We start from the raw sequence: 26,330 nt of genomic DNA on the forward strand, positions 1-26,330 counted from the left end.
TGTCCAATTCTTCATTTCTCTTTCTGTAAAAACTGAATGATGAAACCTATTGTTTGCTTCCTGGTTATCTTTCAGTAAGAATTCTTCCATGTGATTGGCTACTCAATCTGACTGATGACATCACTGTAGTTGGGTGCCACAGATCCCGTATAGCTGGCGCCAGAATGAAATCAATGTCGAGAAGGGTGAAAGCCACACCAGAGAGTTCGCTAGATGGTTCACCGCTGATGGTAAAATCCAGGCCAAGAAATTGTGGTCTGGTGATGCCAAGCTTAGATTATACAAAAAGATCTTAGAAATGAAGGCAGACTAAGGTTCTTGTAAGGACAAGCTATACAGTAAGATTTTTAAGAATTTAGGAACAGGGAGATGTAGAGGATGCAGCTAAATCACAGAATCATTACAGCACAGAAGGAGGCCATTTGACCAATCGTGTCTGCACCAGTTCTCCAAATGAGAAATTCGCCTTCTCCCCATATCCCTACACATTCTTCCTTCTCAGATAAATATCCAATACCCTTTTGAATGCCTTGATTGAACCTGCCTCCAACACACTCTCAAGCAGTACATTCCAGACCTTAACCAGTCACTGCAAGAAAAAGTTTTTCCTCATTTCGCTTCTGCTTCTTTTGCCAATTACTTTAAACCTGTGCCCTCTCATTTTCGACTCTTTCATGAGTGGGAGCAGTTTCCCCCATCTACTCCATCCAGACCCCTCGTGATTTTGAATACCTCTATCAAATCTCTTCTCAGCCTCTCTTCTCCAAGGAACCTGCCCCAACTTCTCCAAACTATCCTCAAAACTGAAGTTCCTAATCCCTGGAACCATTCTCGTGAATCTTTTCTGCACTTGCTCCAACGTCTTCACTAAGGTGTCATGCCCAGAACTGGACGCAATACTCCAGCTAAGGCTGAACTAGTGTTTTATACAAGTTCAACATAGCCTCCTTGCTCTTATACCCTATGCCTCTATTAATAAAGCCTAGAATACTGTATACTTCATCAATCGCACTCTCAACCTGTCCTCCCATCTTCAATGACTTATGCACATTTACACCTAGGTCCCTTTGCTCCTGCACCCCCTTTAGAGTTGTACCCTTTGTTTTATGACTGCATTTGCTAACAACGCAACCATGAGGTGGCACAGTACTGGCACATGCGCAAATGATTGATTGAAACATAAGATCCTGAGGGATCTTGACAGGATGGACGTGAAAAGGATGTTTCCCCTTTGGGAGAATCTAGAATTAGGGGTCACTGTTTAAAAATAAAGGGGTCGCCCATTTAAGACAGAGATGAGGAGAAATATTGTCTCTCAGAGGGTCGTGAGTCTTTGGAATTCTCTTCCTCAAAAGGCGGTGGAAGCAGAGTCTTTGAATATTTTTAAGGCAAAGGTAGATAGGTTCTTGATAAGTAAGGGGGTGAAAGGTTATCAGGGGTAGGTGGAACTGTGGAATAATCAGTTCAGCCATGAACTTATTGAATGGCAGAACAGACTCGAAGGGCCGAGTGACCTACTCCTGCCCCTAATTCGTATGTCCGTAAATGCAGCCTCATTGACTGAAACTTCACTTGTCTGCGACAGTAATAAAAATGATGCTGCTCAATTTGTCACAAAAAACAAATTAAACTCATTGGCTGCGAGCACCACCTACATCCCAACCACAACAGGAGCCCACTCTTTCCTGCCATCGCGCTTATCTTCGCTGCTCCCTCCCACACACGTCTGCTCTCTGCTCACTCCCTGCCTTGCCGCTGTCTCCCCTCAGCCACTCACTCCCCACCACGCTGCGTCCCCCCGTCAACTGCTCGCTCCTGGCGCAGCCGCTTCCATCCTCTCAGCTACTTGCTCCCCAAATTGACCCTTCACCCCTCGAGCACTCGCTCCACCCTCGGTGGCTTGTTCCCCGCTGCTGCTCCAGATGGCGAAGTGGGGAGCAATTGACTGAGGGGAGGAAGCAGGGAACCGGGAGCAAGTGGCCGGAGTGGGGTACTGTTGGAGATGAATGGAGGCAGCGATTGCAGCCATTGAGAGGTGAGGCAACGTTCGGACATCACTATGTCTGATGTCATTATGTGGTGACATGCGTGCGCACATGTGCAGATTCATACTGGCAAGCTGGCAAATGTTCAGATGCACTGATGACGTTGGCGATCGCTCTATGCATACTCTGCGTTGTCAGGAGACACTCCATTGTTTTATATTGTCTCTGCATGTTCTTCCTACCAAAATAAATCACTTCACATTTTTCCCCCATTGAACTTCATCTGCCACTTGTCTGCCCATTCCACCAACTTGTCTATGTCCTTTTGAAGTTCTACACTATCCTCCTCACAGTTCACAATGCTCCCAAGTTTCATATCATCAGTAATTTTGAAATTGTGCCCTGTATACCAAGGTCTAGGTCATTAATGTATCAGGAAAAGCAAGGGGAACTCCACTACAAACCTCCCTCCAGCCTGAAAAAAATCCGGTATTCACTACTCACTGTTTCTTGTCACTCCGGCAATTTTGTATCCGTGTTGCTACTGTTCCTTTTATTCCATGAGCTATAACTTTTCTCACAAGTCTGTTGTGCAGCACTGAATCAAATGCCATTTGGAAATTCATGTACATCAACATCATTGTCCTCAACAACCCTCTCTCTTACCTCTTCAAAAAACTCCACCAAGTTAGTTAGATTTTCCTGTAACAAATCCATGCTGGCTTTCCTTAATTAACCCAAATTTGTCCATGTGCCTATTACTTTTGTCCTGAATTACTGGTTCTAGAAGTTTCCCCACCACCGAAATTAAACTGACTGGCCTGTAATTGCTGGGCTTACCTTTACACCTGTATTTGAACAAGGGTGTTAAATTTGCAAATTTCCAGTCCTAAGGTATCACCCCTGAGTTGAAGAAAGACTGGAAAATTAAGGCCAGTGTCTCTGCAATTTCCACTCTCAATTCCCTCAGTATCCTTGGACACTTCTCATCCGGTCCTGGTGGTTTATCAACTTTAAATACAGACTGCCTATTTAATACCACCTCCTTATCGATTCTAAGTCCTTGCAGTGTATTAATGACCTCCTCTTTCACCATGACCTGGGTAGCATCTTCTTCCTTGGCAAAGAGAGATGCAAAGTATTCATTTAATACTTCAGCTATACCCCATGCCTCCAGGCGTAAATCGCCTTTTTGGTCCCTAATCGGCCCTACTTCTTTTACCACGCTTTTACTATTCCTATGTCTATAGAAGACTTGGGAATCCCTTTTATATTAGTTGCCAGTCTCTTTTCATACTCCCTTTGTTTCTCTTATTTGCTTTTTCACTTCCCCTTTGAACCTTCTATATTCAGCCTTGTTTTCCATTGTATTATCCACCTGACATCTGTCATAAGGACACATTTTCTTCATCTTAATCTCTTTCTCTTTTGTCATCCAGGGAGCTCTGGATTTATTTTCCCTACCTTTCCCCTTTGAGGGAATATACCTCAAAGGTGCCCAAACTATTTCTACTTTGAAGGTAGCCCATTGTTCAGCTCCCATTTTTCCTGCCGACATTTGATTCTAATTTATTCGGCCCAGATCCGTTCTTACCCCTTTGAAGTTGGCTTTTTCCCAGTTAATTATTCTTATTCTAGATTGCTCTTTGTCCTTTTCCATAGTCAATCTAAACCTTCTGACACAATGATCACTGTCCCATAAATGTTCTTTTACTGATAATTGATCCACTTGGCCCACCTCATAACAGTGGGGGGGGGTGGGGTGGGGTGGGGGGGGTATAACTTTAAAAATGTAAATTAGCCAGCTGCCCTATAAAAATGGTGCCAGCACCTGCGCACAGGCAGCTGACGCCATTGCCATCGGAGAGCCCGCCCCCTCAAGGTGATTGCGGGTCACGGCACAACCGGGTCATTAGCATTGGGGCACCGCGAGGAAGATCACGACGGCATGGCGGTGCGTGGCCCCCACATGCTGGCCGCCATTTTCTTTGCTCACCGATGCTCCCGGCTCCTAGTGCATAAAATCAAGATTTTAATCCACTGGCTGGAAACCCGAATTGTATTTTTTAAAAAAGAGACTAGAGGTGACCTGAGCCTGCAGCTAAAGGAGGCTACCCCAACTTGCATCATTGTACCTTCCACAGTCCAATGCACTGAGATGGTGACACCTTGTCTGCAAAGACCCATCAAGGATAATGACCTTGGAATCTGAGTGAACCATATATCCTGTCCCCATCAGCAAGGCATCAAGGCAATCACCTGAGGTATTCAACTGGTGGAGACAAACCACTAAACCTAAAGACTTGAACAATAGGATCCCAGCTGTGAGAAGGGGATTCCCAGACATGTTAGTCTAGAATATTAAGTTGCATGGGGGAAATGCACCAGTAACGACCATGTTTGAATCACTGGGTGATGGTCATGTGACAGGCTCACCCTTCATGTGCTTAAGCTTCTGCATTCTCTGCAGTAAAGGACATTCAGCTGAGACACTGAGGAGCGAAGACCTGAGTAGGGTCCCTCCTTCCTCCCTCTCTCTCCAACTGACCTTGCAAGCTTCGAACCCTGCTTGCTGACCATGACCACCCAGGGACACCCCTGCTGCAGACAGAAACTCCTTGAAGGAAATCAACCCCGCACTACTTCTCCAGGAGAATAGCCAAATCATCTGTCTACATCTCCAAATCGGTAGCATTGGGACCACATCCCTCTTTCTGTCTATGCTGCTCATACCAATGAGTACCACGATTGTTCACCCTACCCCCTCAGCGTTCTCTGCAGCTCTTCAGTGACATCCTTGACCCTGGCACCAGGGAGACAACACACCATCCTGGATTCACCTCTGTGACCACAGAAATGCCTGTCTAGTCCCCTAACTATCGAATCCCCTCTCACTAGTGCTCTTACAGTTTTCTTTGTAACCCCCTGTACAGCTGAGCCACCCATTGTGCCATGGAATTGGCTCAGGCTGCACTTCTCAGATGAGCCATCACTCTCACCAGTATTCAGAACTGAATATTGGTTGGAAAATGGGATGCACTCAGGAGACTCCTGCACTACCTGCCTGTTTCTACTTGACTTTCTGGTGGTCATCCATTCCCTCTCTCCCTGCATACTCTTATGTGCTTAGATCTTTAAATGTGTGAATGCTGGTAGAAAACAAGATAAATGGACAAATTAGATTCTAGGTTTTGTAATGGGACATTGAATATAAAAGCAAAGAAAGACATTATAAAGTCAGAGTTTGGTTATTACATGTAGTTCTGGGGAATCCCATTATAGGAGGAATATTAAAGCCATGGACACAATGCACCAAAGATTCAGGAGAATGATATCAAGAATGAGAGATTATAATATTGAAGAAAGGTTTAAAATTATACTTTTTCACCAGAACCGAGCAGGTTAATGGGATTGAATAGAGATTTTCAAAATTATGATGGGTTTTGAGGATGAAGATTTAAAGTTTGCATTTGCTCATTCATGAAACATCAGTATGAAAGCATAGACACAGGATTACCACAAGAAGAATGAAGGAAGATGTCAGCAGAATTATTTTCATTCAGAGTATATTGTAATATGGAATGCTTCACCAACAATAGCACTAACATAAATTTTTTAAGTATTGGATAAATGTATGGAAAGGTAAAATATGAAACAGTAGAAGGAAATAGCAGAAAATGGATTGGGTTAGATTATAGTGTTCCAATGAGGATTTAGCACCAGTACATGTTCTGTGAGGTAAATGGTCTTCTCCTGCCCTATTATTCCATGGTTTAGAGCTTTTCATCAAAGCTATTATTATTCTCATTAAAAATTGACTGGTTCACTAATATCCTTGAAAGAAAGGAACATATCACAACTATCTAGTTTGGCCTTCATGTGATGTCAGTCTCACAGTATGTGGTTGATTCTAAATATTTTCTGAATTGCCCTAGAAAACCACTCAGTTGTAAAGCAATCATTACAAATCAGAATTACATCCCAAGAATCAGATTAGTACATACTCAGGTGGTCCTAGCTCAGTCCATTTTGCAAAGAATTCCTCACTAATACCTAAAAACAGGTGTCCACGTATTAAGAACTGTCCCTAAGACTAGTCAAGCAACAACCTGACATACTCACAGAATCATTTCTAATACCCAACATTAGCCATGGGCAAATAATGTCCCATGGATAGGGTAGACCGACCAGAAGTGGGTACAAGTGTGGTATACAGTAAAGTGGGTTTAGTCCTCAACATTGACTCTAGACCATCTGAGGTTTCATTGCTTCAAATCAAACACCGGTAAGTAAACTTCCTGTTGAATACTATCTACTTCCAGCCCTTCAACTGATGAATCGGTACTCTGCCATGTCAAACATTACCTGAAGAAAGCTCTGAAGGAAGCAAGGACACAGAATGTACTTTAACGTTCACCACCAAGAGTGGCCCGGAAGTTGACCAATGTGACCAAGTCCTGAAGGGCATACCTACCAGACTGAGCCTGCATCAGGTGGTGAGGGCACCAACATGAGGAAGTGATCTATTTGGCCTGAACCTTACCAACCTATCTACCATAGGCACATCTGTCCATGATAGCATTGCTAGAAATGATCACCATACAATTCCTGTGAAGACAAAGTCTCGAATTCACAGTGATGAATGACATCCTGCATCACGCAATGTAGTACCAGTAAGTGGCAGGTAGTATCAGAACTGCATAAGTGCCAGGAAATGATCATTTCTAACTAAAAAGGTCCAACAAAAACGCCTGCACCAACTCCCTCCTGACTTTCAGTTAATGTGTTCATTTGGAATTCTGCCAAGTGCTTTTCTGAATTACTGAAGAAGTCAGAGAATAAGACACCATTGGTGGTCATATTTATAAAAGGCTGTCAACATTCCACATAGTAGCTATACCAAAGGCCTGTTTTCAACTTAATAACCGTTCACGAAAGATCTGAAATAGAATCCTATGTACTAAGATTTAATGTCATTCAGACAGTAATAACTCATTGAATAATCAATTGCAACTGTGTTGAAAATGAGAGGTGTGATGATTTACTAAATTTGATATTGCCAACACAATACAAATATGACTTGTTAAGGTTCTATTACACTCCACATTGATTTAACTAATAATTGTCTAGCTGGTAACATTCAACTTAGTGCAGAAAAACATATACTGAATGTTTCAATTATATTTGTACATTATGGAAGGTTTACAATCAAACAGCATTGTCTTTCTCATGACAAGTTCCATAATGCAATCTGTAGGACTGAAAACAAGACTAGTGCTCCAGAACTAGCCATTAAAGGCCGGTTTGGGTCTGCAAATAAAACCCGACCCGAGCCCAACAGAACCACATCCGACCCAAGCCCAACCCAGCCCGAGTCCTTTCATTTTTTCCCGGCCCGAGCCGACCCGACCTAAAGGCCTGCTCAGGTCGCGAAAAAGAACCCGACCCAAACCCGACTGAACCACAGCGGACCCGAGCCCGACCCGGCTCAAGTCCCTCCAATTTTTCCCCGAGCCCGACCCAATCCCAGCCCAACCATCCCTTTACTTATTTTCTGACTCGGAACCTCCAGGAAGCTGCAGCACATGCGTGATGACGTCATAGTAACGTCACTCACTCACTGCACAGACTCAGTTTCGTCCTGGACTCCCAGCTCAGCTAAGATTTTTAATTTCAATACTTACCGGCAGAGCACTAACTGTGTGTGTCTGGTCCGACGCAACCTGAGCCCGAAAGCCTGACCTGGAAGAGGGGCCTGACCCGACACATGTCGTTGGGTCCCATCGGGTTCGGGGCGGGTAGCAGGCCTTTAACCCGACCATCAGTTAACCTAGCTTCCATTTTTCACTTTGTTGCTTATCTGCACAAGGTTAAAAAAATTGTAGCTAAACAACCTTTCAAGTCCAAAAAGTACATTAACATTGGAGACATGTATTGGTTGTGGTGATAGAGTGTGTCCGACCTGGCCTGACCCGAACCGAGCCCAAATGCCAGACCCGGAAGAGTGACCCGACCTGACCCGAACCCGACACATGTCGTCGGTTCCCGTGCCCTACTAGCTGTTCCAGTACAGCTATGGTAGGCATCTACCTGACAATGTGGAAAATTGTAAACAAAAAGCAGGACAAATTCAATCAAGCCAATTACCACCCTACCAATCTACTCTCAATCACCAGCAAAGTGATGGAAAATGTCGTTGACAGTGCTATCAAGCGGAACTTACTCAGTAACAACCTGCTCACCAATGCTCAGTTTGGTTTCCACCAAGGTCAATCAGCTCCAGACCTCATTACAGCCTTGGTATAAACATGGACCAAACAGCTGAATTCCAGAATTCATCTCAGTCCCAGGACATCACTGCAGGAGTTTCTCAGGGTAGTGTCTGAGGCCTGAACATCTTCAGCTGCTTCATCAATGGCTTTCCCTCCAACATAAGATCAGAAGTGAGGAGGTTCGCTGATGATTGCACAACGTTCAGCACCACTCACAATTCCTCAGATAATGAAGCACTCCATGACCACAAGCAGCAAGTCCTGGACTACATTCAGGCTTGGGCTGATACATGGCAAGTAATATTCACACCACACAAGTGCCAGGCAATGACCATCTCCAAAAAGAGAGAATCCAACCATTTCCTCTTGATATTCAACAATACCAGCGCTGAATCCCCCACTATTAACATTTTGGGAGTTACCATTGACTAGAAACTTAGCTGAACCAGCCATATAAATATTGTGGGAACAAAAGCAGGTCAGAGGTTGGGAATTCTGTGGCGAGCAATTCACCTCCTGGCTCCCCAAAGCCCCAACTACAAGGCAAAGTCAGGAGTGTAATGCAGCTTGCTTTTCCTGATATACATTAATGACCCAGACCTTGGTGTACAGGGCTTTATTAATAGGGGCATAGCAAGGAAGTTATGCTGAACTTGTATAAGACACTAGTTCAGCTTCAACTGGAGTACTGAATCCAGTTCTGGAGGCCGCACTTTAGGAAAGACATGAGCGAACTGGAGAGAATACAGAAAAGATTCACGAGAATGGTTCCGGGGTGAGGAACTTCAGTTATGAAGATAGATTGAAGAAGTTGGGACTGTATTCCTTGGAGAAGAGAAGGCTGAGAGGTGATTTAATAGAGGTATTCAAAATCATGAGGGGTCTGGACAAAGTAAATACGGAGAAACCGTTCCCTCTCCTGAAAGGATCAAGAACTTAATTGTTAAGTGAAGCAAAAGTGACATGAGGAAAAACTTTTTCACTCTGCAAGTGGTTAAGGTCTGGAATGCACTGCCTGAAAGTGTGGTGGAGGCAGATTCAATTAAAGCATTCAAAAGGGAATTAGACTGTTATATGAAAAGGAAGAATGTGCAGGGTTACAGGGAGAAAGTGGGGGAATGGAACTGAATGAACAAAAAACAGTACAGCACAGGAACAGGCCATTCGGCCCTCCAAGCCTGCGCCGAGCTTGATGCCTGCCTAAACTAAAACCTTCTGCACTTCTGGGGACCGTATCCCTCTACTCCCATCCTATTCATGTATTTGTCAATATGCCTCTTAAACGTCACTATCGTACCTGCTTCCACCATCTCCCCCGGCAGCAAGTTCCAGGCACTCACCACCCTCTGTGTAAAGAACTTGCCTCGCACATCCCCTCTAAACTTTTCCCTCTCACCTTAAACCTATGTCCCCTAGTAACTGACTCTTCCACCCGAGGAAAAAGCTTCTGACTATCCACTCTGTCCATTCCGCTCATAACTTTGCAAACCTCTATCATGTCACCCCTCCACCTCCGTCGTTGCAGTGAAAACAATCCTAGTTTATCCAACCTCTCCTCATAGCTAATGCCCTCCAGACCAGGCAACATCCTGGTAAACCTCTTCTGTACCCTCTCCAAAGCCTCCAAATCCTTCTGGTAGTATGGCGACCAGAATTGCAAGCAATATTCTAAGTGTGGCCTAACTAAAGTTCTGTACAGCTGCAGCATGACTTGCCAATTTTTATACTCTATGCCCCGTCTGATGAAGGCAAGCATGCCATATGCCTTCTTGACTACCTTATCCACCTGCGTTGCCACTTTCAGTGACCTGTGGACCTGTACGCCCAGATCTCTCTGCCTGTCAATACTCTTAAGGGTTCTGCCATTTTCTGCCCTGTATACTTCCCACCTGCATTAGACCTTCCAAAATGCATTACCTCACATTTGTCCGGATTAAACTCCATCTGCCATTTCTCCGCCCAAGTCTCCAAACGATCTATATCCTGCTGTATCCTCCGACAATCCTCATCACTGCCCGCAACTCCACCAGCCTTTGTGTCATCTGCAAACGTACTCATCAGACCAGCTGCATTTTCCTCCAAATCATTTATATATACACTACAAACAGCAAGGGTCCCAGCACAGATCCCTGCAGAACACCACTAGTCACAGCCTTCCATTCAGAAAAGCACCCTTCCACTGATACCCTCTGTCTTCTATCTTCTATGACCGAGCCAGTTCTGTATCCATCTTGCCAGCTCACTGCTGATCCCATGTGACTTCACCCTTTGTACCAGTCTGCCATGAGGGACCTTGTCAAAGGCTTTACTGAAGTCCATATAGATAACATCCACTGCCCTTCCTTCATCAATCATCTTTGTCACTTCCTCAAAAAACTCAATCAAATTAGTGAGACACGACCTCCCCTTCACAAAACCATGCTGCCTCTCGCTAATAAGTTCGTTTGTTTCCAAATGGGAGTAAATCCTGTCCCGAAGAATCCTCTCCAATAATTTCCCTACCACTGACGTAAGGCTCATCAGCCTATAATTTCCTGAATTGCTGTATCGGAGGGCCGATGCAGACACAATGGGCTGAATGGCCTCCTTGTGCACTGTACCAATTCTGTGATTCTGTGAACATTCAAGAAGCTTGCCACCAATCAAGACAAAGCAGCTCGCATGATCAGCAGCCCATCCACCACATTAAACACTCACTCCCTTCACCATCGGCGCACAGAGATAGCAGTGTGTACCATCTACAAGATGCATTGCAACAACTCACCAAGGCTCCTTAAACAGCACCTTCCAAACTCATGACGTCTACCAACTAGAAAGTCTGCAGATGCATGGAAACACCACCACCTGTAAGTTCCCCTCCAAGTCACATACCATCCTGACTTGGAACTATAACCACCACTGGGTCAAAAACATGAAAATCCCTAACAGCTCTGTTGGTATACCTACACCACATGGTCTGCAGCGCTTCAAGAAAGCAGCTCACCACCACCTTCTTAAGGGAAATTAGGGATAGGCTATAATTGTCAGCGGAGTTCATATCCCAAGAATGAATAAAATAAAAAAATCTCCATGCATTATTTTGGACAGATATGTTACTCTAGCCAAGGCTGCAATGTACATTTAGTTGAACAAACAGTTTTACCTTGTACAGAATCACTAGCAAAGCCTTCAGCCACATCTGTCGTATGTGAGGTTTCAGAGTCCAAAGAGAACAGCGTGGAGGTTGCTGAAAGTAATGGCGTAGCTGTGGACAGGTGCAATATTTAAGCACTTGCACGACCAGGGGAAGGAGTTGGTTTCCCAGGCTAATGTTATAATCCATAACCTACAAGAAATATGGCATTAAATTCTGAAGATTTAGTAAATTCTTGTTTTACAAAACTATGAACAAGTTGGTTAAAACAGTGAAGTAGATTATCTCCAGTAAATTATCATATATGCCACATCAGAGAACTATTCCGGACTGACTATTAGTTTCTTGGCCCCATAATTTAGTAAAACTGAAATATAACAAAATATAATTTTGCCTCGGTCAATGAAAATAAGTATTACAAAAAGTAAAATCTTTAACATGTATAATCTTCAGGATAAAAACTGGTTTCAAAAGGTTACTAGTTCAGCTTATTAAAAACATAATCGGGGATTCTGAATGAGCATACGTTATTTTATTATTTAAGTATAAAATTAAAAAAACTTTGGAACATCAGGTAAGCAAGCTGTCTTGATGTGGTGCAGAGTGCAATACATCCAGGAGTTATTATTTATTTATTTATTTTTTATTTAGAGATACAGCACTGAAACAGGCCCTTCGGCCCACCGAGTCTGCGCCGATCATCAACCACCAACATTTTATACTAATCCTACACTAATTCCATATTCCTACCATATCCCCACCTGTCCCTATATTTCCCTACCACCTATCTATACTAGGGGCAATTTATAAAGGCCAATTTACCTATCAACCTGCAAGTCTTTGGCATGTGGGAGGAAACCGGAGCACCCGGAGGAAACCCACGCAGACACAGGGAGAACTTGTAAACTCCACACAGGCAGGACCCGGAATTGAACCCGGGTCGCTGGAGCTGTGAGGCTGCGGTGCTAACCACTGCGCCACTGTGCCAATCACAGTGTCTGATCACAGGAGTAAAAATGGAGCCCAGAAGTCAAAACATAATTTGCAACAGGCATATCAAGCAATCAAAAGAATCGAAGATTCAACAAATAATTTCAGTTATGCCAACAGTCAGTTGTTACTAGAACAATGTGTAGACATAAATCAGTACAATAAAATGGGTGTGAAACTGGATTGGGCAAGGGACACAAAAAAGCCAGCATCGCTTTGCCACCTGTTATACTGCATGCCCAATAAGCAGCTCTATTGAAGCCTATGGTACGGAATATCAAGTGACCAATGCAGTACTAACCCCGCCCACGCAAATTTCATCCCCAACAAGTTTAAATTCTATTTGAATTGTAGACTGGGAAAATGTAATACTTATGAAAGATATACACAAGTAATCAAAGTGGTATTTCATAGCCTTTTAAAGGAGATTCAGCAAACAGCATAGATAATACAAAAACAGATGAAAATTATATTCTGTACCACACTGATGTGCCTACTAGCATGTATTATATAGTGGAAAACTTTGACTCGTGTAATTCTATTTCTTGCTTTGTTAAAGAGTGCCATCTGGTGGACTGTTCTGTTCACCATCAGTGACATTTCTTTCCTAGTGAGGAAGAGAGGGAGACTGCTTCTGACAAATGATGTTGATGCAGCACTTAAGTACTCATACCATCAGAGGGAAGAAATGCTTTTCCAGTCAAGTGTTCCAATCTGTGAAATATTCAGCAACATACCAGGGTTACATAACTGTGAGCATGTACAGTATAAAGGCAAGTGAAGCCAGGATCTCTTGAAGCATTTCGCAACCAATAAATTACTTTTGAAATGTTGTCACTTATTTTGTAGACAAAAATAATTAAAACGTTTGGTGCCCTCTCCAGTTCATTTGCAGACTGATCATTAGGTTGATTGCAGATCAGACAGCAGGTCCTCTGGGGGGCCTATCACAGTTCCTGAAACAATAAGTTCCCAGTTTTGGCAGTAACAGGACCAATAGGAAATGTGGCATTGCCAGAGACCTGAGGTCAATGGAATTGCCTGTCTGCTATCTACATGGCACCTTAAAGGACAAAAAAAAACACCTGAATTTTACAATAGCTTGTGCATCACCGTTTTATGGACTCCAGAACAGGTAAAACTCTCAAATCCTTGGCATACTTATGAAACAGCTTACTGATTCCCAGCTGTAGTCTTGCTGGATAGTTGCTCAACAAGGAACAAAAAACATGGTCCAGTCAGTGAGTGGGGGCAGTCTACTAAACAGCTCACAAATTAGATTAAGTATGTGGTTATTGGACACTCTCTTACCTGGTATAAACTCTGCTGCTTGCGTCTTAACCCACACCAAGTTCCGTTCCCCTACTGCCCCTGTGCTCACTGACCTACATTGGCCCCTGGTCAAGCAACATCTTGATTTTAAAATTCTCACCCTTGTTTTCAAATCCCTCCCTGACCTCTCCCCTCCCCTCCCTATCTCTGTAATCTCCTCCAGCCCCACAACCCTCCAGGATATCTGCGCTCCTCTAATGCCTCATGTGCATCTCTGACTTTAATCACTCCACCATTGGTGGCTGTGCCTTCAGTTGCCTAGACCCTAGGCTTTCAAATACCCTCCCATCATCTCTCCGCTTCTCCACCTCGCTTTCATCCTTTATGACACTCCTTAAAACCTACCTGTTTGACCAAGCTTTTGGTCATCTGACCTAATATCTCCTTTTGTGGCTTAGTGTCATACTTCGTTTGATAATGCTCCTGTGAAGTGCCTTTGGGATGTTTCAATACCTTAAAGGTGCTATATAAATATAAGTTGTTGTTGTTTGAGGTTGAAAAAGGTGAAAATGATTAAGGGGAAAGGTTTTGCTCATACATTATGAAATAAGTTTTGCAAGAGTTTACACTGTTAGCAGGACTTAATGCATAGTGGGAACGTGAACCCCGTGTGTAGTGAAATCAGAAATGTGTTTATTAGTATATTGTGACACTTGGAATTCAATAGGAAACCTTCCTTTGGGATGGGATAGAGTTGAATGACTTTAAAATATGGTGATTAAAATCTTTTATAAATCTGCATTACTGATATTGTACATCTATAATTTCAGACATTCTAATAAATATTTACACAGAATGTTTAAATAAACATTCAACAATTTTAATAAAGTATAGATCATTTCTAACAGTTTATTGAAAGCATCTCTATTATTTTCTCATTATCTCAAAAATAATGTGTGAAACTGAATAATGAACTTACAGGTAAAAGTCCATAACTCAAAGGATCAAGATATTAACTTTAAAAAGGCCTAAAGCATTCTAAATATTTGTACTCCAATTACAAATACCTTAATAATGACATACTTTACCTGTGCTATTCCAGCAATAAAGGCATTGAAGCAAGTGGAAGTTCGCATTTTCTGAGGGGCAATCATGAAACACCCCTCCTGCTGGTCATAGCCAAGCAACACATACAGATGCCGCTTAACAGTGTTGAATGCTTTGGCGCTGCTGATATCAGCTTCAGCACTGCTTTTATCCTTCGCCATGAACTTCATTAGAACTGTGATTAGCTGATGGACCGTTTGATGATCAATCCCGGCATCCTCTGGTAAAGGATCCTTAATAATTGCATCATCCTCTGAAGAATGTTGACCTAAATGTAGCACATGACCCAATGTTCAGTTCAATTGTTTTTCTTTTACATTCTCTCTCTACTAATTAATTCAAACTGCAAAAATAATAAAAATAGTCATTGACTTGAACGTTAGTGAGAACTGGCTCAACTAGTGTACCATCTATGACATTTAAAGGGAATATTCAATTTAAATACAAAACAAGTTGCTCACAAATGGTATTTGAATTCAATAATATTGTAAAATTGGTATTTCATTTTAGCTGCCTTGTATTGCCTGAAGCTGAACGGTTAGTTTTAATCACGCAAAACATACTCCATTGTTGGGTCTCCCATAGCTGGCAGCGCCTCCAGTGTAACTCTTCCAGAATTTGCTAAAGCCAGCAGCCAGAATGACCCATGGGAACAGAACCCACTTACCCAAGTCGACAGAACTGAGACACAGCTTGGCAACAGCCAAGACTTACCCCTGCCCCCAACTCCACTCCACAGTTGTATTCAGCCTATCAGCACAAAACACCAAAAAGCTTTCCAAACTTCCCCAGATGGGACCACCTAACTATGTCAGCATTGCATTGCAAGGTTATCTGGAAACAAGCATGAAAAATGCAAGCCCAAACAACGGCTCTTCCCTTTAAAACGCATTAATGACTGGTCAATCACCAACAGTGCCTTGGATACTATGAACTTCCCCTGGCCTAGATTACCAAGTTTGCCAAAGATTCCAATCTACCATCATCACCTTGGGAGCCAATTTGGTCCAAACAGATTGTTTAGTTTAGTTTGGAGATACAGCACTGAAACAGGCCCTTCGGCCCACCGAGTCTGTGCCGACCATCAACCACCCATTTATACTATCCTACACTAATCCCATATTCCTACCACATCCCCACCTGTACCTTGCGATTGTGATTAACTGTCTCCCAAAGGAGCTCAGTCAGCAGCTCCCGTCAGTGGACAACTGACAAGCACAGATTTAAGATCTCACTAAGTAGACAGCAGTTACTAAAAACTTTTTAAGACTATCATGATGACCAGCACAATTTGGCATAAAATATGACTGCAGCTCTTTGATCACAGCATGGCCAGGGATCATACCCTCCCAAACAGTGGTTCAACCAACTGGAATTTTAGCAACAGATGTATTTGCCATCAGGCTTCCAGGCAATGCCTTCCAGCAGCTGCCATCCCAAGTCTCAGAGTTTCCTCATGAGCTAGGTGGAGGACAACTGCCATCAATATAATGAAAGGACGACTTGTGATGTAGCAGCCACTTTTATGGTCTAGTAATTTAAATCCAATCCCACATTACTCATCACCAAATGCTCATACATGCACTGGCAAACAGACATCCTCACTGTAAGGCTGACTCTGCCTCCAGGATACTGAGGTAACAAAGGGGGCATAATCTCAGGATTATTACCAGAGGGAAGTTGGAGGAATTCTTTTCACATGGAATGCCTTTTCACAAGACTGAAGCAGAAACTAGAACATTATTTTGAAGGGAACTGAAGAGTTACCAACACAGTCACAATGACCAAATTACCTCCATTTGTGCTGTACCTTGTATGAATTTCACATTTATAGCAGGAAAAAAAATCAGTGAGCAAATATTTTAACATAAGAATCACTGGGAAGGTTCGAATTTTAGATTCGTAATCTGTTGCTTGAAACAGTATTTAACACAACTTTGAATTAATATTTGATAATACAATAAGAACAGTATCACTGAAACTACAATTACTGGCTACCAATAATTTAGATTCTAAGCGACATTACATACACAAACAATTATATTGTTTTACCATGCATAACGTGCTCCATCATTGCACCAAGAGTTGGAGCTGACTGCTCATGTCTAGTCAGTCGCAGAGCTGTAAAAATTTGAAACAAAATAACAACATATATAATCTTGGAATTTTCTGAATATAGGCAGTTCTCTTAACAGGTTAACATATGCCTCTCTGAGCTAGTTTCCTGAAAGGACAACATGTACTAAAATTAGGTCCATGTATTACATTTGATTTTGGTAGTTAGGAATCAGTAATAGCGGGGATTTGAATAATTATTTTCTGCTTTTGTCGATCAACTGAGAAACTCTACACAATAATTCTTAATACATTCTCAAAAAACATGAAGATAGTAGGAAAGAGAAGGCACTGATAGACACCGTACATGTGAACAAAGTGTAAATATATAGTTACACATGTAACTATTATTTTGTACAATACATGGTTTCAAAAAGCAATGGGGGTTAAACTGGATAACTCACAAAATCGGGCACAGGGATCATGATGTGCGACTAACCAGCGCCCATTGTTTGCACTGCAGGTAGGATTCCAACTTCATGCTGCCTTCTCATTTCCATAGGTGCTTTGTGCAGCCAGCGCTCCCTGCGATGTTGATTGGCTGCACGCATCATCTGGGGACCCATTATCATGAATTCCTCACGCTACTTAAAGCTAGCCTGCACCTCTTAAAAGGGCAGGTGCATTGTGGTTGCTGGTGGTGTTGAAATCATTCTGAATATTGTGCTGTGGAAGACCATGGGAGAGAATGTGTACCAAGGTTTTCAAATGCTGCACCCTAGGTCTTGGTGGAAGAGATGGAAAGGAGGAGAGGTGTCCTGTATCCTCATGGGGGATGGAAACCCTCCAAATACACCCTCAGAAGGCAGTGACAAGAGATAGCAGCGTAGGTGAATGTGAGGATCTAGCCTCAAGAACATGGATGCAGTGCAGGAAGAAGTTTAATGACCTCACACGAGTTGTCAAGTCAGGAGAGCATCCTCAAATGCCATATCCCACCAACAGCATCACTAGCCCCAGACACAGCTCAATTCACTACACCCTGTCAATGACCTATCAACAATCTCTATCAATCAGGACTAAACCGTAACATTCATACACTTTACCTCCCCCTCACAGACTTAATACTGTTGCAAGCCTCGCACCCACATCCCACAGCTTTCACAAACTATTCAACTGTGACTACCACATCACCCAAATATATCACTCCCCTGTTTCTTACAGGAGAAGGTCGTGCACAACATGAGGCAGCAGGGATTAATGGGAGGGGTAGAGGCACACCTGTATGTTTTAGCCCCATGAAGGCGACAGTGCTGGCAAATTAGGGAAAGGGGCATTGCTGGGAGCCCTTCTCCCCTCTCCTCCTCCCTCTGCTAGCGGCTTGTCCTGCTCCATGTGCCCTCTGCTCATTCTCCCAGCTACGCTAAATGCCAAGGGGAAGGCCAGCCAGGCCAGGGAGGAAGTAATTGGTTTGTGCCGAAGCCTTTAAGTCTGTAAAAAAATATTTCAGTACCAGCCAGATCACTCATTCCAGACTATTGAAACTTTGAGTAAAAATGGAAAAACACTGAAAACTCACAGAATTGCAGCAACAGCTAGAAGAAATAATCCAGCAACTAACCTGCAAACACTTGATAATCCCTTTAAATACTGCTGGTACCACTTAATAATCACACTGCTATTTTTGGCTGTAATTAAGCCAGGGATCATGGCACCAAACACTCTGCACAAACCACCTCCTCCACAAAACAACAGATATTAATTTAATTCCCCACTAAAATCTTCCTGTTCTTGAAACCAATCCAGTCTTAAAAATTTTCAGCAATAAATATATATGTATTCCAGCCATAATTTTGAAAAGTGCTGATTGAAAAGAAAAAAATTAATTGGTGTCCTTCAAAAGTGATGTGGTTAAACAGAAAATGGTGGAAATACATGGCAGGTTCAACTTTTCAAGAGAGAAAAGATGTGTTAATCTTTCAGCTAGATCCTTTCAGTGTAGTACTAGTGGTATGGAAAATGATGTGGACTAGTCTCATTATTTGCTCAACAATATTATTTGGGATGGGGGCGGATTGCTTTTTATTCATTTATATCCTTTTAAAATGATGCTGGGAGTACATAAGCAAACTGCACTTAATTCGGTTTAAAACTGAAATTGAATTACTGCTGATGCTTCTGTCTGCTGTTTGCTACATTATGAAATTATAGTCCAATTCTCTGCTGTTTTCTGCCTCTTTTTTATAGTTACTTCACATCACTTTTGCTGCTATAAAATCATTACAGCAATAATAAAGACAGAAACTTAAACATCCGGGGGTGGGGGGGTGGGGGAGGGGGTGCTAAACTGGATAGCCCCCAAAATCAGGAGCAGGGATCACAATGCACTATTACCCCACACCCATTCAAAGTGATGCAGGCAACAGGCAAACCATATGCTTCCTGCTAATTTACATGATTGCGGTGTGCAGCCCAGGGCTGAATGCACTGCATGCCTCAGCAGGGGACTCAAGTTCATGCGAGGCTAGCACCACCTAAAGCCAGACTGCACCTCTTAAAGGCAGGGGCTGAAACTGCTTGGAGAAGAGTGGAAGGCCTGGAGGAAGAAGCAGAGATGGCACAACAGGCCAGGGAGCATGCTCCGAAGTTTTCAAAGCTGCATTGGAGGCCTTGGTGCAGGAGGCCGACAGGAGGAGAGAGGTCCTCTTCCCTCAGGGGGCATCCAGATACTACTGAAAAGGCAGTGGGAGCAGGTGGCCGGGGCGGTCCATGCCACCAGTCTAGCCACGAAGACATGGATGCACTGCTCGAAGAAGTTTAATGACCTCACACAAGTGGTCAAGAACAGCAATGCATCCTTACATGTCATAACCCATCAACTTCACCACTAGTCTCCTAAATTGCACCATTCACCACACACCCCCATACTCGCCTACCAACAGTCTATATCACATTGTGATGGGGTCTGCGGTTTGTGAGACCAGTGAAGGGAAGTGTGTGCAGACTGTTGTCTGAACAGATGACTTGTTGAATTCTGTTGGGTGCACTGACTCTGGTTTCAAAGCTTGTTTTCTTGAGACAGTCTGTAAAAGTGAATCTGTAAACTATATATATTGACCATGATTTGTTTGTTATTTCATGTTTAATTTATGTTGATTTTGGTTTGATTGTTAGAGCAAAATTTATAAAAACGAAATCTTGTGCTTTTGGTTTTTTTGTTGGGGTTGCTCGGTAAATTTGGTTCTTTTGGTTTGTTGATCTACATAGGGATCATAACAACATTCATGTCTCATCTCACCTTCAGACTACTCCTAGCCGCACATTAACATTTACAGCTTGCCCGCACTGCCAGCTATTCAACTGTGGTAGGCACATTACCCAAATTCATGGCACCACAGTCACTGATACAATTCCCTCTCTTTTGCAGGACATGGTGGCCCAGAATAGATGGCATCAGCAGCTAACCGGCAGGAGGCTGGCACAGCTGCATAAGCTGTCCCTCATGGAGGAGACAGTGCTGGGAATAATGGGAGCGGCTGTCACTGAGGCCGTGGCCAGTGGTGTCACTGAAGACAACAAGGATGACATTATATTCCTGTCTAAGGAATCTTGCGAAATCTCATTTAACCCTCCTCCTGCAATCCGTTATGATGTACAAGTTGCAGATGGTGTAACCATGCACCTCTTGCTTTCTCAGTTTCCCTCATCCTAACCCTGCCTTTGTACATTTATACTTTTAGATACCCAAGAACTGCCACCTGGTCAGCCAGTGGTGCAGGAGGCTAAAGGGCTAGAGGGAGAATGCACTGAGGAGGAAGAAACACCGTCACTCGATCTGACTCTTGCAGCCACCAGCTCAGATACTGACACTGTGTGAACCTTAGAGGGTAGCACAGAGGTGGGATCTGCACATGGTGAGTCAATGGGCATGAGTGGGCTGCAGCCAGGCCAGGGGAAAAGGATCACGTGAGTGCCAGCTCCCCAGAGGGCAAGGTTGCACACGAGTTCTGCTCCATAGGATCAGATGAGTACTTTGATAGGACAGCCTACAGAGAAGGTTTAATGGGTATCATCATATGGTAACTTGGTGCATTGGCAGGTCTGCGTGACAGTCTGTTGTCACTGTCAAGGAGCATGGAGGAGTTTGGCTCCAACTTGGAACAGGATTTGTGCAGAATGGGAAGCGTGGAAGTGGTAACCACCTCCATCAGAACACTTGTGGACCCTAACCACAATGCTGTGTCTGATGGCCAATGTCTCAGTTTCCACTGCAGTACAAGCAAAAGCCACTCAGTATCTGAGTGCTACAGTGAAAGCTCAGACTGAGGTCATGCAAGGCCAGCTTGGCGCCATGCAGGTTCAGACTGCCATCGTGGCTGTGGATACCAGTGCTCAAAGCAGCTATCAGGGTCTCACAGCAGTCCAGCAATCAGAGCTCCAACAAATTACCAGAATTGCAGAGGTGCCACCCTGCGGGAATGGCAGTCCCTCTGTGGACCACGAACCTGCTGTCCTCTCCCAGGATGACGGCATTAGTGCTCCCGGCACTGCCATTCTGCCAGTGCCCTTGAAAGAAAGGAAGAAAAGAAAGACTTGCATTTATAGCACCTCAAAGTCTCAAAATTCTTTCAGCCAATGAAGTACATTCTGAAGTGTAGTCACTGTTGTAATGCAGAAAACTGTTGCTGCCCGTGCCAAGGTAATGCCATCCGAAGCCAGGTCTTCAAGGTCCAGAGCTGCTCAAGGTCATCCTGCAAGGTCATCTGCAGTCTCCTCCACTGAAAGTCAGCAGCCTTCCACCAGCCATGCTGCAGCCACTGGGGTAGCACTGTGTAGGCACACTAGGGCAGGCAAAGGGACCCACAAGACTGGGCAATTAGTTGAGTATTGTATGAAGTGTTGGACTTTTTGTTGGATAAGGTTGGTATGGAATGGTTGCTTTGTGGTGGCTTTTATTTCAGGATTGTGGCCAGGAGCACACTGCGATGGTCACAGAGGGAGGTAAGGTGGGGAAATGTTGAAAAACAGGAATCTGGGCTTTCATTCAAGAGAACCTATGATACATTCACGGAGAGCCCATCTGGAACATGGATGTGCCAGCTGCCTCCTCCCTTCCTCCTCCTCCTCTTCCTCCTGAGGTGCTTGACGAATCCATGCTGACAAGGGCTGTGCTCTCATGACGGCCAGGTTGTGGGGGGTGCAACAGACCACCATAAATCAGGACCCCGGCTCCGGTGAGTACTGGAGGGTTCCTCTACAACGGTCCAGGCAGTGGCACCGTTTCTTCAGCACCCCAGTAGTCTGCTCAATGTCGATTCTCATTGCAGAATGACTCTCCTTATGAGTGCTGGTCATGTGAAGTGGGGTTGCAGAGGGGAATCATCAGCCAGTTGTAGAGCAGCCACATTCTGGTTCTACATGATGCTGGAAAACTGCTGGATCAGCAGACAGGCGCAGAATGAAGAGACAGAGTATAATGTATCTAAGTTTGCTGATGAAATAAAGCTTGGTGGAAAGGTAAGCTTCAGGGAGGATGTAGAGAGATTGCAGAGATATAGACAGGTTAAGTGAGTGGGCAACAAGATGGCAAATGGGGAATAATGTAGGGAAGTGTGAAGTTGTTCACTTTGGTCGTAAAAAAAGAAAAACAGAATATTTTTTAAACAGTGTGAAACTGATAAGTGTTGATGTTCAGAGAGACTTGGAGGTATTCGTACAAGGAACGCACAAAGTTAACACGCAGGTCCAGCAGGCTATTAGGAGGCAAATGGCATGTTGGCCTTTATTGAAAGGGAATTGGAGTACAGGAATAAAGAAATCTTACTAAAATTGTACAGGGCTTTGGTGAGACCACATCAGGAATACTTAAGAATTTAAGAAAGGATATACTTGCACTGGAGGCAGTGCAGCAAAGATTTACTAGATTGGGATGTGGGGCTTGTCCAAGAGACTGAGTAAATTGGCCCAAAATTCTCAGGAGTTTAGAAGAATGAGAGGTGATCTAATTGAGACATACAAGATTCTGAAAGGGCTTGATAGGGTAATGTTTCCACTGGTCAGGGAATCTAGAATGCCGGAGCACAGTCTCAGGATAAGGGGTCAATCATTCAGGACTGAGATGAGGAGAAATTACTTCACTCAAAGGATTGTGAATCTTTGGAATTCTCTACCCCAGAGGGCTGTGGATGCTCCATCGTTGAATACATTTAAGGCTGGGATAGATGGATTTTTGAACTCGTAGGAATTAAAGGGATATGGGGAGCGAGCAGGAAAGTGGAATTGAAAGATCAGCCATGATTATATTGAATGGCGGAGCAACCTTGATGGGCAATATGGTCTTCTTCTGCTCTTATTTCTTGTGTTCTTGTGAACAAGCCATGACTGCTGCCAGGAAAGCAGGCATTCAACAGTATGATGTACTATGTGGTCACTCACCAATTGTATTTTGAGTCAGTGGTACCCTTTGCGATTTTGGTACATCTCACCATTGAGGTGCAGCACCCACAAAGCCACATATGTGCAGTTAATGGCATCCTGCACCATGGGGAAGCTTACTATCCTGGTAAAGCCATATGCATGCTCCTCCAAGTCCCATTTCTTGCTTCTGTCACCTCCCAGATGCAGTGATGGATGGCGAACTGTGAGATGTTTGCTATGTTATCTGTTCCAGCCTGGTAGGATCTGCTGGCGAATGAAGTTCAGAGTCACAATCACCTTGATGGCCACTGGCATCACCATCCTTATTGTGCTCTGAGGCTGCAGGCCTGGCTCCAAGAGGTGGCACAGTTCTGTGACCAACTTCTTGATGAATCGCAGCTGCCAAACACACTGCGGTCCAAGGTTCAGGTTGGAAAAGTGCTCCTAGACGACCCCAGGTGGGTAAGGCCTCCAGCTGAGAATCATCCTCCTCCTCCCTCTGCGAGCAGCTCTTCTTCTTTGCTGCCGCTGTTCCATGTTCCTCTGATGTTGCAGCCCAAAGGGAACTGCAACTATAGCCCCCTTAACTGGGAGCAAGTGGTGTACTCTACAGCCTTGCAGTAGCAACTAGTGCCTTCACCATGTCCAGCAACACTCCCTGCAGACTTTACCAACTTTGCTGAACTCCTCTGAACATCCACTGCATCCAAAAACTCAGCCAGAGCCAGTAAAAAGCGGTAAATAACAAATCTGCAAGTTGGATGATGGTGCCTTTAAAGCGGGGTGGTGGATGGTGCCTCTTGCTGCTGAGCATTTGTTCAGCTGTGCAAGAGAGGGTGTGAGCTAGAGTGGCGAGCTGGTAAATGGCAGATCGGGCATCAAATCAGCACTGCATGCTGACTGACATCACAATCCGCCTACTCTACATACTTCCAGTGCACACATGTAACGTCCACACTAAAATCCTCAACAACATGACGTGAGGCACGGGCCACACTGGAAGTGGTCGGAAGCAGGGCGACACCATCTTTCTCCTAAACTAGCACCCATAGCGCTGAAAAGTCTGGTACAGAGCCAAGTTTTGTAGCCCCATTTTTATATCTGTATATTAAATAATTAGAGTCCAGGTCATATTGAATGGAACACAATTTTCTTATAGCTGCTCTGAAAATATAGCCAATAAAATTCACAAACTGAACAGAAATTTGTAGACAAAAGGCGCTTACGCAGTTTGGTGCTTAGAGTTTCTGGAAGAGAAAGTGCTCTCTTTGACTCTCCTGGGCCTTTCACACTGTCCCTGAGGGAACGCACACTCCTCTGTCGGTTTCGTGCAAAGCGAGCTCGCCTGATTTTCCACATGGCAGCATCACTTAGGTTAGCAACATTTGTCCTGACAGCAGTTATAGCTGCAGAAAAGCACAATTAAACAGCTGGTCAAGTGAGACATTTAAAAAAAGAAAATTGTTTGCATAACTCAGATATGATGCCATAAAAAAGGTGAACAACGCACGGCAGTTCATTTCTGAAGGGATAGAATTGAAAAGTAGAGATGTTACATTAAATTGATATAGAACCTTGGTTAGCCCACTCTCAGTACTATGCACTGTTCTGGTCTCTATAGTCTAAAAAGGATACAGTGGCACTGGAGACGGTGGAAAAAAGATTTATAAAGATGATACCAGAACTGAGAGATTGTATCTACCAAGAAAGATTGAACACGCTAGAGCTTTTCCCTCTAGAAAAAGAAGGCTGAGGTGTTACCTGTTAGAGGTTGTTACAAAAGGGTTTGATAGGGGCGATAAATATAAGATAGTCACTAATACATCCAATAGGAAATTCAGGAGAAACGTCGTTACCTGGAGAGTGGTTAGATTGTGGAACTCACTGCTATAAGAATTATTTGAGACAAATACCACAGATGGATTTCAGGAGAAGCTAAATAAACACATGAGGGAGAAAGGAAAAGAAGGTTCAGCTAATAGAATTAAATAAAGAAGGGTGGGAGGAGGTGCCTGTGGAGCATAAAGATGTGCACGGACCAGTTGGGTCGAATGACCTGTTTATATGCTGTGCATTCTATGTAATATGACATAATATCCTTAATTTTCACATAATTACATTGGAATGACAAAAAATATGAATACAAACACCAAAATGTAACCTCACATTCGTAAGAAAAAGAGTTTCTGAAAACTCGTCTGATATTAATTGCAACTAGAAGTACCAGGTATGCAGCACTATATTGCTATTTTATATCCTGCAGCACTGTGCAATATCATTGCCATTCTGTGCTAGCTTGATTTGGTTCATAATACTCTCACCTCTGGGTCAGAGGTTTTAGGTTTGAGCCACACAGCAGAATTTGAGCACACTGCCTGTGTGCAGTTTGCAAGTTCTCCCTGTGTCTGCGTGGGTTTTCTCCGGGTACTCCGGTTTCCTCCCACAAGCCAAAAGACTTGCAGGCTGGTAGGTAAATTGGCCATTATAAATTGCCACTAGTATAGGTAGGTGGTAGGGAAATGTAGGGACAGGTGGGGATGTGGTAGGGATATGGAATTAGTGTAGGATTAGTATAAATGGGTGGTTGATGGTCGGCACAGACTCGGTGGGCCAAAGGGCCTGTTTCAGTGCTGTATCTCTAAAAAAAAATCTAGGTTGACACTCCATTGCAATTCTGAAGGAGATGCTGTTCTTTGGATGGAACCTGAAACCAAAGCCTTATCTATTTTTTTCAGGTGCACATTAGAGATCCCATGGCATTATTGAAAGAGTAGGGAATTCTTGTTTTCTGACCAAAATCTCCCTCAACCTCAAAAAAACATATTAGCAGCCATTCATATTATTGTTGTTTGTGGGAGTTCCTGGAAGACTATGGTTGTCATGTTGCCCAAGTCCTCCAAAAGTAAATAAATGTATGATGTGCTTCGAGATGTTTGGCATGATGAAGTGCTATATAAATAAAAGTATTATAACCATATATTGGTACAACATAGGTTCTAGAAAACTGTAAACTTCAAGCCGTATTTAATTGTCCTATGTAATTTCCTCATTAATTTCTGCATACAATTCTCTCTGTCAGATGTCCTGATCTGCATTCCA

The 26,330-nt window shown here is 43.6% G+C and overlaps 1 protein-coding gene across 1 annotated transcript in view; it reads right to left on the reverse strand.

Moving 5' to 3' along the window:
- LOC137373447 (protein unc-79 homolog) overlaps positions 1-26,330 on the reverse strand; it is a 197,256-nt gene that overhangs the window by 86,020 nt on the left and 84,906 nt on the right. Inside the window, 4 exon segments of the mRNA XM_068038269.1 lie at positions 11,400-11,582; positions 14,741-15,027; positions 16,812-16,880; positions 24,458-24,637. Of these exon segments, the coding sequence (XP_067894370.1) occupies positions 11,400-11,582; positions 14,741-15,027; positions 16,812-16,880; positions 24,458-24,637 (719 nt within the window).

Source organism: Heterodontus francisci, chromosome 9 (genome assembly GCF_036365525.1).
Source record: "Heterodontus francisci isolate sHetFra1 chromosome 9, sHetFra1.hap1, whole genome shotgun sequence".
NCBI lineage: Eukaryota > Metazoa > Chordata > Chondrichthyes > Heterodontiformes > Heterodontidae > Heterodontus > Heterodontus francisci.